The sequence below is a fragment of the Atractosteus spatula genome, chromosome 8, assembly GCF_055471065.1.
Source record: "Atractosteus spatula isolate fAtrSpa1 chromosome 8, fAtrSpa1.hap1, whole genome shotgun sequence".
Lineage (NCBI taxonomy): Eukaryota > Metazoa > Chordata > Actinopteri > Semionotiformes > Lepisosteidae > Atractosteus > Atractosteus spatula.
This window is the reverse complement of record NC_142713.1, coordinates 61,428,927-61,443,435: the sequence shown is the minus strand read 5'-3', so window position 1 is coordinate 61,443,435 and position 14,509 is coordinate 61,428,927. Positions and strand designations below refer to the sequence as shown.

Below are 14,509 nucleotides of genomic sequence, written 5' to 3'. Positions count from 1 at the left end.
TGTCTGTGCTGTACATTGTGTGTGTGTGTGCGCCAAGACTGGGGGGTGGACTGCTGTCCAGTGCAGAGTTAACCCTCCCTGTGGCCTGTGTTTGCATAACCCTTATCAGGAGTAAGTGGTTTCTGATAGTGGATGGATTGAAATTTGTTATTGCTTGCACATGTTGTTTTCTTGTCCTGAAATATTCCCTTTATTAGGTGTGGTTAATAACACTCAGCAATCAGTGGTCTGTGCCGATGATAAATTGCTGTGTCACTGTGACCCTGTCATTCCATCAAGACATCTCATAACAGTCCATTCAGCTTTTCCTTTGTTTTTCTTTTGAAAGCAGGACGTGATAAAATTAATGCAGTGTTTTGGTGTGTAAGCTTTTATTTGATCAATAAAGAATTGGTGGCGTTCTGCAGAAATTGCTGAGCGATGATGAAGAAAATTAAATCTTGTAGGTCTTTAATGAAATGTCTTGACTGGTTTCTTGTATCAGTAAAAGTTATTTGTGTTCTAATACAAGGTTCCCAATTCTAGCCATGAAGAGCCACACCTGGTGGTTTTTATTACAGCTGAGTTTAATTACTTCATTGAAGCCTTAATTGAACTAACGAGGTGCTTCACTTTAAATATTTTCAAGATTTTACTCAATAGTTCTTAATAGTTCTTTACTCAGTTTTAGTCAAGATTTTAACTCAATAGTTCTTAACTTTGTTACTTATTGAATACAATACAATAAGACTCCAACATTTCAGTTCAAGAGCTGAAAACAGTCACAGAGCTCCAATGAATCCTGTAACTAAATGAGGTCTGTGTGGGTCCCCAGAACACATTGGAGATTACCTCCTAACTATTGTATTTTGTAAGTAAAATGAAATCCCAGACTTGTGAATGGAAAAAAACTTGAACCTGTTAGTTCAATTAAAGCTTCAATTACATAATTACCTGTAGGTTCAACTGGAAATGACATCCAACAGGTCTCATTTCTCAAAAGCATTTCTGAAACAAAATTTACATTTACATTATAATAATAATAAACTTTATTTTATATAGCGCCTTTAAAGGTACTGAATACAGTAGGAGCAGAGGGGCAAAGAACAGAACCAGTTAAGTAAAGGCTCTTCTTAAGAAGAAGGTTTTGAGTCTGGAATGAAGGAGTTTAGAGAAGGTGACTCTCTGATATCCTTGGGGAGAGAGTTCCAGAGCTCTGGAGCACAACAGGAGAAGCCCTGTCGCCCATAATGTAGACAGGCTTGGGGGACTGATAGGAGACCAGAATTAGAAGAGCGAAGGTTGTGAGGTGGGGAGTAGGGCGATAATAGCTCATACAGGTACTGAGGTGCCAAGCCATGCAGAGCCTTATAGGTGAGCATGAGGATTTTGAAGTCGACACGAAACCTGACAGGAAGCCAGTGCAAGGACTCCAGGATAGGAGTAATGTGGTCACTTGCACTAGACCTGGTCAGGATTCTGGCTGCAGAATTTTGGAAATACTTTTGTATTTGTAATACTTTTGTGAGTTTGTTCAATGTGGATTTAGAAACTCCAGCGAGTAGAGCATTACAGTAGTCAATTCGGGAAAACACAAATGTGTTGATCAGCTTTTCAGCCACAGTTAGTGATAGCATAGGATGTACTCTGGTGATATGTTTGAGGTGAAAGAAAGATGTTTTGACAATATGCTGCAGATGTGGGTCAAATGTCAAGCCTGAATCAAATATCACCCCCAAGTTTTTCAATTTAGACTGAAGCTCAAGCACAGTACCATCCACAGACAGGGTTACAGCACTGGCTTTACAAAGTTGATGGGGGTGCCAATAAGCATGACATTTAGTCCTCTTTCTTTCAAAGATGTTTCTTTCCTGCTCAGGATATGGTCACCCATAGTGTCACCTATAATATACTGATGCTTTCTTCAAGTGCTGCACCTTGTCTTGGGATTCAGTCATTGTTGCCCCTGAGCCGCACACTGTTGTTAATGGACTGAAAACGCGGTGTGTTTCAGCAACAGTCTTCCTGGAGTTCTGGAAGAGGAGGAGGGCAGTGCTCGCCTACGACTGGGACTTGATAGACTGGGCAGAGGAGGAGGTATGTTGCGCTGTAGGATAATCACTGGATCTGATACAGTAGCTAATCAGTAGTGATAAACTTCATTCCAATTTTATGTATGTTTTTTTTTACCTTTATACACTTCAGATTATTTCTTGACCATCTAAGCCATAACATTTTCACTACAACAAACTGCTTGTTAAAAACTGATTTTTAGGGTTAATACTTAACACAAAAGTATTACCTCAGGATGATACATTATTCTGAGATCTTTGAGGAAATAAATATCAAAGAGCAACCAACTAAGCCATTTTTCAGCTAATTATGCTAATTAAAATAAATGCTAGTTTTAGTTCAGCATTTACTTTGAAAGGGTTAAATTGTTGCAGGATAGTGTCTGTGATCAAGCCAAAGGCTGTCTTTTTGTGTGTCGTTTTCAGGAAGAAATCCGCCCTCAGTTTGAAGCCAAATATTCAAAGAAGGAGAGAATGAATCCTATATCTGGGAAGCCAGAGCCTTATCAAGCTTTCACAGACAAGTGCAGCCGGCTGATCGTGTCGGCGTCGGGGATATTCTTCATGGTTAGTCCCGGTAGCCCTGGGTTTAATGGAGAGGGATGGGGGGCTTCTGTACCGAATGCTCTTTCAGCCCCAGCCAGCAGAGAACTGTGTGACGGGCTCTGTCCCACCGCCACTGCAGGGAGGAGCACTGCCAGAGCCTGGCTCAGCTCTGGAGCAGAGCCAAGGGTAGTCAAGAGCAGACAGGACTGTGATTCACAATTGCTGCTTTCAAAAGCCAGAGGAGAGGAATGGTGCCAGACATTCCTGCAAAAAAACTGTCCCATGCTGGTTACCGGGTGCACCATACAGTGCTTTTGTTCATGGCATTTTAGATCAGATCACTTTATTGGCCATATACAGTTTCTTGCAGTAGGAATTCGTCTTTTTGCATACCCCAGCTTGCTCTCCATGAGACACACAGACAGGGAGAGAAGCTTGGGGTCAGAGCGCAGGGTCAGCCATTTATACAGCACCCCTGGAGCAGCTGGGGTTAAGGGCCTTGCTCAGGGGCCCAATGGAGTAGGATTCCTCTGCCAGCCGTGGGATACGAACCGGCAACCTTCCAGCCACAGGCGCAGATCCTGAGCCTCAGAGCCACCGCTCTGCAGCAACATTCTGGTGTTTAGAATACAATATACATCTGTTTTCCTTAACCACTTAATCCTGAAAGGACCGTGGTGATCCAGGGCCCAGCATGATGGGCTCGGGGTCTCCTGTACTCTTTGGACTGGTGAAGGAAACTGGAGCACCCAGAGAGGTCCACATACCCACTGTGTAAACATTTAAACCCACTGTGTAAACATTTAAACTCCATACAGATGGCACCCCAGGGCAGAATTGAACCCCAAACCTAAGATTTGTAAAGCAAGAAAGCCGACTGCCATGGCACCATGCCATTTGAGAATATTCTGTATATTTACACAGTACCAAAAACATCACCCCAAAACCTCCGTATTCATCTCCATTTTCAATGATGAGCCTGTACTGCAGATAAAATCAACCCTTTCCTTTACCCATTACCCAATTTATCATTTTCGCAGTTGTCAATTTCTATATAGGCCACTGACTAATATTTCTGTGGCAGCGGAAATCCTTTTGTAAAGGTTTGTCTGAGTTATCAGACTCCCACTACAAGACTTCTAAAAAAGCTACCATATGCCTGTGCCTAACCATTCCTTCTAAAAATAATAAAGTGATTTGAGCTATGATGCCAGCAAATTTAAAAATTTTGTTTTTTGTATGTTTCTCTCTGAAAGATAAACTTTCATTCTAAAGGGGAAATACCTTCCAGGACAGAACCCAGAGGCACTACCCACAGTCTGCTAATCCTGTGGTGTCAATAATTTGTCAGTTATCCATAACTGCTTGTTTTTCGAAAGGATTTATTTGCTGAATTCCTGAGTAAGAACTACTGCCCTGTACTAGTCACTTAACATGAAAGAACAGTGAGTCTAGCAGCTACTGTATAAGGACCAGATGACCAGCAGGTCACTGCTGCTCTCTGTCAATAAAGCCTGGGTCAGGGAGAGATTCTGGACTCCAGTAGGTACGGAAGGCCAGCATTTAATGAGATTTGCATTGCACTGGGGAAGAGCGATCGATAGGACTGGCTTTGTTTTTCGTCATGTGTCCTCAGCACTTAAACAGTCATCACGCTGTCTCGTGTACCACCAATCAGAGAATCTAGCCCTGTCTCGTGGGACATGAATCCAGAGGAGGAGTAAACTCAGCAAGACCGCAAAGTTTATTCATCATTTAAGTCCTAAACTCGGTAATAGATTCCCTCCTTTTCAATGAATCAGTGAATTTGAACTTCGAATATACAGAAAAGTAAAACTAAGAATTTTAATGTAATTCTAAAAAAGACCCAAGCCTTAAATTCCTATTTGATCCTACAAGTACTCTTACAATTACAGAAATTATATGAATTATCCAACTAAGTTGGAATGGCATATTATGCTGTACAGTAACCTTGCAGAAGTATTCAAACCTTTACTGTTTTTGCACATTTTGTTGCTTTAAAGCTTATAGTCATGACACTTTTAAAGTGGCAATTAATTTGTTATATAACAAACCTACTCCACAAAGAAAATAAGTAAACAGATAATTAATATTATATAATTAATATATTTAGATTATTTAATGTAATTAATATCTAGGATTCTAGATACTCTCCTGGTCTCAAAGCTATGAAATTAACACAGCCAAAAAAATGGGGGAACCAGCTAAATTAGAAATTCATCAACAGGTTTGACAAGACCAGTTGAAATCATACAGGAAAAAAATAACTCTCAAAATGTCACCAGTCGGTTATTTTACCAGGTTCAGCTTTGCTTAGTAGGTACTGAGATCTGACCAGATTCAGCTTCAGGCTTGCTTCCAGCTACAAACTGAATGAATGCATAACACCTGTCCTGAGTCTGATCTGTGTTGTTAATCTTTCCACCTTGCAGATCCTAGTGGTGATTGCGGCTGTTTTTGGAATTGTCATTTACCGTGTGGTGACTGTGAGCACTTTTGCTGCCTTTGACTGGGCTTTAATCAGGAATAATTCTCAGGTTGCAACTACAGGGACTGCAGTGTGCATAAACTTCTGCATCATCATGCTGTTGAATGTGGTGAGTATGCAATTAATGTGAGGCTTTCACAATCATTCCCACTTGCTCACCTGATGACCTTTATTTTTATTTAGTTCAGGTGGGAAGCTGCGTCTGCATGTGTAGGCTGCAAAGGAACAAGTAATAGGTTTGACACCTGAAGAAGGCTCCACGGCCGAAACGTGTTTTCTTTCTTCTCTTTTCAGCAGGGAATAAACCACTACTTGTTCCTTTATTTTTATTTAGTTGAGCAATGTGAATAACACATTTTGAAAGTATGGATTATATGCCTATTCTTGTCTTCTTTTAACAGTTATATGAAAAAGTTGCCCTTCTGCTTACAAACTTAGGTAAGCATCTGGAAATACAAATTTTATATGTATGAATTATCATTAGTTTTAGTGCTGTGATCAAATTGTACAGCTGTGAGAGCATCACATCTTCTTCCAGATTTTTGCCTTTTATAAAATGTGAGCATGATAATGAAATACAGTACAATTCCTAACAGAAGAAACAACTTGTTCCTGAAGGCCAGCATAAAAATAATGCTTAGATCAAGCTAAGTACCTAATTAAAATTGCTTATTAACTATCATAAAATCAGAAAACACCTAATGACAAAAGTTAGATACTGCATCTGAAGGTTTTTGAGAATGTTTTGAATGTCGTTGATTTCGCTGTATGCCAATCCATAGGGTTAGACGTAAAACTTTTGACAGTTATTGTCCATTGAGTAAATTGTACAAGTCCACTGAACGCTAATCCAGCAGGTGGTAGCTCTCACTGTCCTTCCCTTATAGGCTGTTGATTTCATATGAGGCCAATGCTGAATAATGCTGTATTATCAGATCTTATGCCTGGTACAGTGTATTATATTCATATGTTATATTATATTACATTCCGAATGTCTGATGCTTTCCTCTTCACAGAACAGCCCCGAACAGAGTCTGAGTGGGAGAACAGCTTCACTTTGAAAATGTTTCTATTTCAGTTTGTCAACCTGAACAGCTCGACATTTTATATAGCCTTCTTCTTAGGGAGGTAAGTGCGCCACTCATCTCGGAGCTCGTGCAGTCACTCCTTCTCAGCAGCGCGGTTCACTCTGCAGCTTGCACCAGCGATAAGATCGTGCGAAAGTGTTGCTTTAAAATTGTTTGACAAATTCCGTACCTACATCCAATAAATACTTGACTCGTTCCACCCTGTCCGGTATATTAGCTTATTTCACGATTCTACATTGACTGTACAGCAGAAGCTTTGCTTTTTTAATAAGACATACATTCTCAGGATACCCTTTTCTGTTTTGTGAATAATTTTACCTGTTAGTTCTCAAGAAGCATATCACAGCTCCAGCAGTTTTAGTGAGTAAGAGAAGAGAGAATGCTTTTTTTTTTTACAGGTTACACAAGCTTAAAATCAAAGTTTCCATTTAAAAAGACTCAAAGGTAAATCTTAAGATGATAAATGTTGTTTTATATAGTGCCTCCTGGGACACATCATCCCAAGGTGAATAAATTAATACAGTAAAGAGAATTAAAAAGCTAGTGATCAACACATTCAATTTACGTCATTCGTGCTTACCAAAGAAACCGTGCTACAGATTTAGACAACATAAACAATGAGCTCATTTATTACATCATCCCACTTTTTCCTGACCTGGGGTGGAAGCCAGCCAATGACAGGCGGGGTATGTGTGCAGAATACAATAAGAATTTCCCAAATAGTGAGGCAATCAGAATGGTCATTCACAAGAACACCTACAGTAGCTTTACAGACAATGAGGAATTTACTGTGCTCTGATTATAGAACATAAACTCGACACTTGCTCTCAGACTACTGTAACATCTGCGGCTCCCAACATAAACCTCTCATATTGCCAGTTTTCAGTGGATGTTGTAAAACTCAAATACAGGGTTCATTGTAACCTAACAGGTCTGGTTAGGTTCATTATAAACGAAACGCTGAAATATGCTCCCAGCTAGACTGAAATAAGTCCATTATTAATTTTGACAAATGACCAGATGTGACCTTTATTATATTATAATCCATTCTATTCAATTGAAGTGACCTTTGCTTTATTGTAACTATTAATATTAGTCGTTGTTTCTGTCTGGCAGGTTCACAGGCCGACCGGGGGCCTACCTGAGACTCATAAATAGATGGAAACTGGAGGAGGTGAGCAGACCAGCACTCGTCTGCAGCAGCATGCTGGGACACTTGTACCATCTTGACAGCACAGGCAGCAGGGCTTTCAGTCTGGAGCACAGCTTCTAGATTTTGAAACCCTTGTCTAATGAGTTTTTACTGGGATTGATAACACAAAGTTTGTGAGAAAAATAAACCCTAAGTTACCTCCAGTCCCCTGCGCTCTTTGGTATAGATACAGTATGTGCATTCATCACACAATCACCCCTGCGCCACTCATGCTCTGTCTTTATCGCAGTCATGCTACTGGCACTTGTCTGTAGCTGCTGAGCTAACTTTTTGACGTGTTGAGCAAAGGTTGACATGCCTTTGCTCCTGCACAGTATAAAAGTATACAAAAGCTCTGGGCATCATGTATCAACTTCACAGCCGTGTCGGATCGACAATATCCCAGTCAGTCTCTCTCTATGGCAGAGGGGGAAACTTATCTTAAATCCCACTTGGAGGTGGCAACAAAGCGTTTTAATGAACATGTGGCAAAAGGTTTTGTGGTCAGAACAGACAAAATTGAAACTTTTTTGTCTGAGTGCAAAGGATCCTGCAAGCCAAACATAATGCATCACTCATGGCTTGCTACTGCCCAGCATGGCCCTGCTGATAAGAAGCAAAAGGCTTTATACAGTAGTAGCACACAGCTTTCAAAGTGTTACATTAAAGGTAGTAACTGGGAAACAGTGAGTCACCGCGTCCCCTAGAGCATGTAGCAGCTTGGCTACAGGTACATTTTGTCAGTACCATTGGCCAAACATCAGGGAGTGTGATACACTTCCCCCCAGCATGGGAAGAGCTCGCCCTGGTGTGTCCAGGCACAGCGGCTTGTTCTCACACTGCAGGAAGAGGTAGATTCATCTCTGGGCTGCAGGCTTGTCTGCTCTCCAGCCCCCAGGGCACGAAACAAGTGAGTCTGTGTTTTGTAAGGGAACAGTCTACATCCAGCAGTACACATGAGAGTTTGTACTGTAGATCGAGAGTGTAATTAACAGTAAAATAAGAAAGCAATTCAGATGATGTCCACTAACTGAAAAATAGCCTTTGATGTAGTAAAAACTTCATGAAGAACTATTATTATTCTGTTGTCGTTTGTGCTGTTGTTTATCTCTCTCTTTCCCTCTCCTCTTGTGGTGATGGGACCCTGTCCTGCAGTGCCACCCTAGTGGATGCCTTATAGACCTTTGCATGCAGATGGGAATCATCATGGTGCTCAAGCAGACGTGGAATAACTTCATGGAACTGGGTTACCCGTAAGTACGAGAGATGCGTTTTTGAATGCACAACACAGTGGGTATTCGCTCTAATGCCTTTGTCTATAAGGTTCACTAATACACAGATTGTGATTCAAGCTGTAATAAGTAGGCTAAGCTAAATCTTTACCTAATGAAGCCTTGAAATGAAATCTGCACCAAGAAGAGGCTTGATTTAATGATGTTCCTTGGTAACATAAATGCTGTTGGATGGCCACTTGCTGATGAAAAATAAATGCTTAGTAAATCAAGGCTGCAGTGGCTTTGTAAAGTCTTGTTAATCTTGTTGTTGGAGGCGCCCCATTGCCCTTGAACTGGCCAGAGGGCCACAGGAGTGGCCGCCAATACTTCCTGGGGGCTCATCTTGGACCTGTCAGCATCTTCTGGTATATTGTATTATGTATTGCACAATGCATTGTACTTGTCAACATCTTAGGGTACTGCTACAGTAGAAAATAGGGAAAACAAATAGGATAATATTTTTGCCATAGTTGCAAATTAGTGTCTCCTGGCTGGCTTGTCATAATTTATTTGTGAAGATCTGTGGATATCTGAACCTAGCTCAACAGGTGAACTCTGTACTGGAACTAAGTCTTGAATGTGTTGTCTTAGGATCCTTCAAGGATGAGTCTGGATGAGCTTCTCAGGTGCTAAAAACCCGCTAAGCAAGGCAGGCTGTCTGCCCTCTTCCGGTTTAAAACCTGTCTTGCTCCTGGGTTGTAGGGCAGCTGAGGTGGGAGGTGAGCTGCTCACTGTGCTTTCTGCCTGCAGGCTGATTCAGAACTGGTGGACACGGAGGAAGTTAAGGCAGGAACACGGCCACAAAGCCAAGGCGAGCTTCCCACAGTGGGAAAAGGATTATAATCTCCAGCCTATGAACGCCTATGGACTGTTTGACGAATACCTTGAGATGAGTATGTGCATCCCAGCCATTCCCAATCCCAATGTCATTCGCTTGCATTCATTTAATGAGCAAACAGAACACTGTTTATTCTAGCATCTTCATAAGCACTCTTTTTTATGCTTTATTCTCATGCTCACCTCTTCTAAACTCTGTGGTCACACCACAACATTTTTCACATGTTTTAATAATCAATCCCCACTTTAATAAAAATCCATTTGGTGAAGGAGAGGTTGCTGCTGTAGTTTGCACCACTGTGCTGTGTTCTGGACATTGCTGGTCTGCGCCTGGCCTGTGCCATTAGCCAGCCTTGTTCAAGATCCTCATGCAAAGTGTTACCTTTGGCCAATAGGTCAGGGTATCTCCAGTCAACTGCTGACTGCCTGCTAGGGTGCAGAGGGACTCACATTGTGTTCAATGGTGAAAGGCTCTGATGAGACACAGAGCTCCTGTGCAGGTCAAAGGTTGGCAGCAGAGTGTCCCCATTCAATGGGGTTTTTATCGAAAGTGCAGGAAGAATGACAGCAACCAAGGTCTCCCTCACCTCTGCTATTCTAACTTCCGTGACCTCACTTACTAACTGTAAATACCACAGAAAGCCTCACTGTTACCCACATTCAACTTTGTGTCCCTCTTTTTCCCATCTTCACCTGTACAGCTCCCCTTTGGTCACAACTTACTCCACACTGGGGTCCCAACATCCCTGTCCTACAGACAGGGTATTGAAGCCAGACATCTTAGATCTGACATACAGTATCACTAAACATTCCTGGAAGCTTTTTCTAAATGAGTGATGTTAGTCCTTGTGAGCTTATAATTAATTGCTGATTCTAAATATAAAAAACATACTACACCAGCTCTTCATGTTAGCTGCTTGGGTTACAAAATACAGTCAGTGAGACTTGAGGTTAGTGACCATCATGTTTTCATGATAGCTGGGGTCTGGTGAACGTGGCCAAGGAGAATAACAGATTTATACTTCGCTAACCCACGACTAACAGCACAGAAAAACCTTTTTGTATTTAAGACTTATTGTTGTTCACCAACAATAATTAATGTGCTTCTGTAGGTGCCAGACTGAAAAAAAAAGAGACCCAAAAATGAAAACCCCAAAAACTTTGCCTTCCTCCACATAAAACTATGAAAATTCAGCTTGATGTTTTTTGTTTTTTGTTACATTCCACTTGAGGGCATTTCTGTGTAGTCAACCTTGTATAAACTGGAACAATCAGTTCAGCTCTCTTCTGTTCCAGCAGCAGCACATCGTCTCAGACCGTAATGTGAATTAAATGGACACCCAGTGCATTGTTAGCTATAAATGGTCTTTGTTTAACAGACGGGAGGAGGTCAAATTCCAATATTGCATTCTCACTTTCCCGTGTAAAAAGACTCCCTGGCTGTCCACAACTCTGTGCACATCTGTTCCTGCTCCCCTCCCTCCTCCCCAGCTTCACCCTCGCAGCTGCCTCCCTGGCTCATTCCTTGTAAGTGAGGGAGGTTATGGCAGCTCTGTACTCCTACCAGCACTGTCATTTCCTCAGCCAGGAGAGTTAAAGCTGAAGCACTAAGTACTCTGTCCCTTTCTATTCGGCGGTTCATTTTGTCATTGTTAGAATTTGACCAGACTTCTAAAATGCAATATAGTCAATTGCCAATATTATGGGATCAAACCTGTTCAGATCTCCAAACCAAAATGTTGCCGTGTGCATTTCCCCTTTTATGTACAATGTGTGGTAAGTAATGAATCTAATTAGATTTATGAAAAATATTTTTTGCAAACAAAATTAGTTAGTCTTGCATCTGTCATTTTTTGCTTGTAGTTATGGCCAAAAGAAATATTTGCATACTTGGTCAATCAATCAATCATACTGTTTGTATTACTATAAATTAAAAAAATAAAAATCATAGCCATGAATAAAGGTATAGTTTCATCATATACAGTAGTGTAACAGTGCTCAGTATATATACTGTACTGTAGTATGTGGTGAAGTGTACGTACTGCTGTGGAGGGAACACCCATGTAGTATAAACAGATAAATCTAAATTAAAACGGGTAAAAACACATCAACAATGTTTATACTTCTCTGTTTGTTATGGGCATAACCTGGACATCAAACTTGACACAATGTTAATGTGATTGACTGGCGTGGCCAAATTCGTCATAACCTTAAGAAGGTAGGAGCCTGGAGAGTGTGTGCTATCCCTAGACTGTTCCTCACTGCAGGTTCGGCAGATATCTCTGGGGTCACAGCCATCGCTGGCCCTTAAGAGCAGCAGTGACCCGAGACTTGAACACGCAGGGAATTTACATCAGTGGACGCGATATCTCGTTCCATTAATTAGTTAAAAGCCGAGCTGGAAGGAAAACTGCTGAAATGTGCAGCCTCCCAGGGCCAGGAGTCAGTGCTGCTGTAATCGATGTGTCCTGAGAAAGGCCAGTTCCCCTCCCCTTCATCAGTACTGCACAGCGATACTGGCGTCGCACTAATTACAGCCATTCCTGCTGAGAAGGGCGCTCTCAAAACTCAGCAGGAATCTGCATGTCGCTGGGAAGCCTGGGCTTACGACCAAACTGCACGATGCTGTGAACAATACACACGTGTACAGTTAAGAAATTGTGAGAAATCAAAAATGCTATTTAATTAGCAAAATTGTCCACTAACATGCGCAAGATGAAGAGTTACCGAGGTTGCTGGCTATAAAACCATTCCTAGATTGAAAAGAAATCATCCGGTGTTGTTTTTAAACTGTACGTGCAGTATTATCATCAGGGGCAGTGAAAGCTTCAGAAGCTGCATGGCTAATACTGTTTGAATCCGCCCTGGCTTAAAACATTAAATGCTGATATCAGATTATTGCATCTTCGAGCTGATTCACCTGTAAAATAGTCAGCATTAAGAAAATATTGTGAAATTACTTTTGTATTACAAAAATGAAGTATGAAACTGGAACTATATTCCTATTACATACTATGAATTATTAACCTGCGTTTGCAAACAATTTCAGTGAAAAACTTCTTCACAAATTCCTTCACATTGATTACTTTTTTGTTTGTATTTACAAGCTTAAAACCTAGTCCTGTTTAAACCAAAATCATGGAACTCAACGAATGAGTTTCATTTTAATGTTATTTAAGTGGTTTATCTCTTGAAAAACACATTTCTCCTTAAACTCAGATTTGCAGTTTGCAGGCTGGTTAAATTAAGGAAAGAAAGTCCAAACCCTAGACACCCTATTGCTTTGAATGAGTAGATCTATTCTATTAGTTCTTAAAATGAAACTCTCAGACACTATGACCCCAAGGTTAGAACACCAGAGGTGTTTTTTAGATGTAAATGATGAAAAATAATCTTAGAACCACAGACTGAGTTCTGATTGATCACAGACCTTTCAATTGAGAACGTGGGGAATTGTCTGAATTGGCTTTAAGGATGCAGTTCAGTTTTGTTTAACCGTGGTACTTGGTATAAAACTCTGCGTAGTAAAAGCTGCAGAACACTGTTTTAAAAGAAATAAAGCTTTAGTTTTTAATATGGCAATCATGTTATAAATTCATGTAAATCACAGCAGACAGTTTGCAACCAATGAGAATACATTGGCCATGAGACTTGTATTAGAAAACTAGTGAAAGTAAAATTAAAAATGTTTCTCTTTAGGAAACATCTTTTAATGTTAATTTCTCTTGTCTTGATTTGAAAGAGAGGACAGAGGCCCAAGCCAAAATTAGTACAATTGCCATTTAATTACGTCTACAAAAATAATACTATACAGAAAATGTTAAAATAATAACATTTCACTTATGGTTGCAGGAGGATTATCTCCCATAGCCCTGTAGAGCAGTACAGGAGTTTTTGAAGTCTCCCCCATGGCTGTAGGCTTGCCTTTTTTCCTCTCTTGCCCATGGCTCAGGTGGACTTATATACATGAGATCACAACTGCACCAATCAAATCTAGACATTGTACCATGATCTAATAAGAACGTGTGCTTTTCATCACAGGAAGTGACACATTAGGTGTTGTCCACTGAAAGGATCGGATCACATAAGAGACTCAGAAGTGATTCAGAAAAAAGACAAAACAATGTAGTTACCTAGTGAACACAGCTACGTGCATGAGGAACATTCACTAATTTAACTGAAAGAACAGAGATAAAAGGTAAAATAATTCATTGTTAAAATATAATGATGGGATAGGAAAGTTGGAAAATAACATGGACTGGGAAAATAAATTATAAGGATGATACAAGGCAGAAGGTCATATAAAAAAGGAACATTGTTGCAAATGAAATATTAAACTTACACTTGGCTTGCAGACGGAATGATTGTGATGTGGCATTATAATAAGCTAATTCAACAGCTCTTTAGCACAAGCTATATTTGAAACCTCAGACATATAAGGTTCAGTATTTATCCACAGAACACCAAAATCTAATATGGCATTCAGACCCAAGATATATAAAAAGTCAACATATTGAACTCTGACACACACAAGCACAATGATGAGTTATATACTCATATGTCCTACTGTATAACTAGAACTATGACCATTATTATTTTCTTCTTCTTCCCCTCGGAGGCTCTGTTGTCTTCTGCTGTGACTCACACAGCATCTGCAGTGTCATCAGACATTGTGAAGAACAATTTAACCCCAGATCTAACCCAGAAATGTTAGAGATAAAGAAGGCTGTCTGTGAGAAAGACAGCTGCTTGCTTTTGTGAAGTGTTTGCCCATCTCTCTTGAGTAATGAGATTACACTGCGCAGATTATTTTGCTACATTAGTATAAAGCTGTATTGTTTTCCTTTAATCCATTCCAATTAACTACCATGAAGGGGAAATTTAATTCGGAATGTTTGCCATCTGTGACAGGAAGGTGTGAAATCTTGTTTTTGGAGCCCTGGCGCTGTTATTACAAGAACTTAGCAATTATGTTATGAAAGAGTTCATGTGTTCAGGTGTCTAAAACAGAA

The 14,509-nt window shown here is 40.5% G+C and overlaps 1 protein-coding gene across 1 annotated transcript in view; it reads left to right on the top strand.

Moving 5' to 3' along the window:
• The window catches only part of LOC148829995 (anoctamin-4), a 46,095-nt gene that overhangs the window by 24,090 nt on the left and 7,496 nt on the right, over positions 1-14,509 (top strand). The window contains exons 9-16 of the mRNA XM_088923347.1: positions 1,994-2,076; positions 2,478-2,618; positions 5,051-5,215; positions 5,508-5,544; positions 6,123-6,234; positions 7,311-7,368; positions 8,542-8,639; positions 9,411-9,553. Of these exons, the coding sequence (XP_088779473.1) occupies positions 1,994-2,076; positions 2,478-2,618; positions 5,051-5,215; positions 5,508-5,544; positions 6,123-6,234; positions 7,311-7,368; positions 8,542-8,639; positions 9,411-9,553 (837 nt within the window). The remainder of the gene's footprint in view (positions 1-1,993; positions 2,077-2,477; positions 2,619-5,050; positions 5,216-5,507; positions 5,545-6,122; positions 6,235-7,310; positions 7,369-8,541; positions 8,640-9,410; positions 9,554-14,509) is intronic.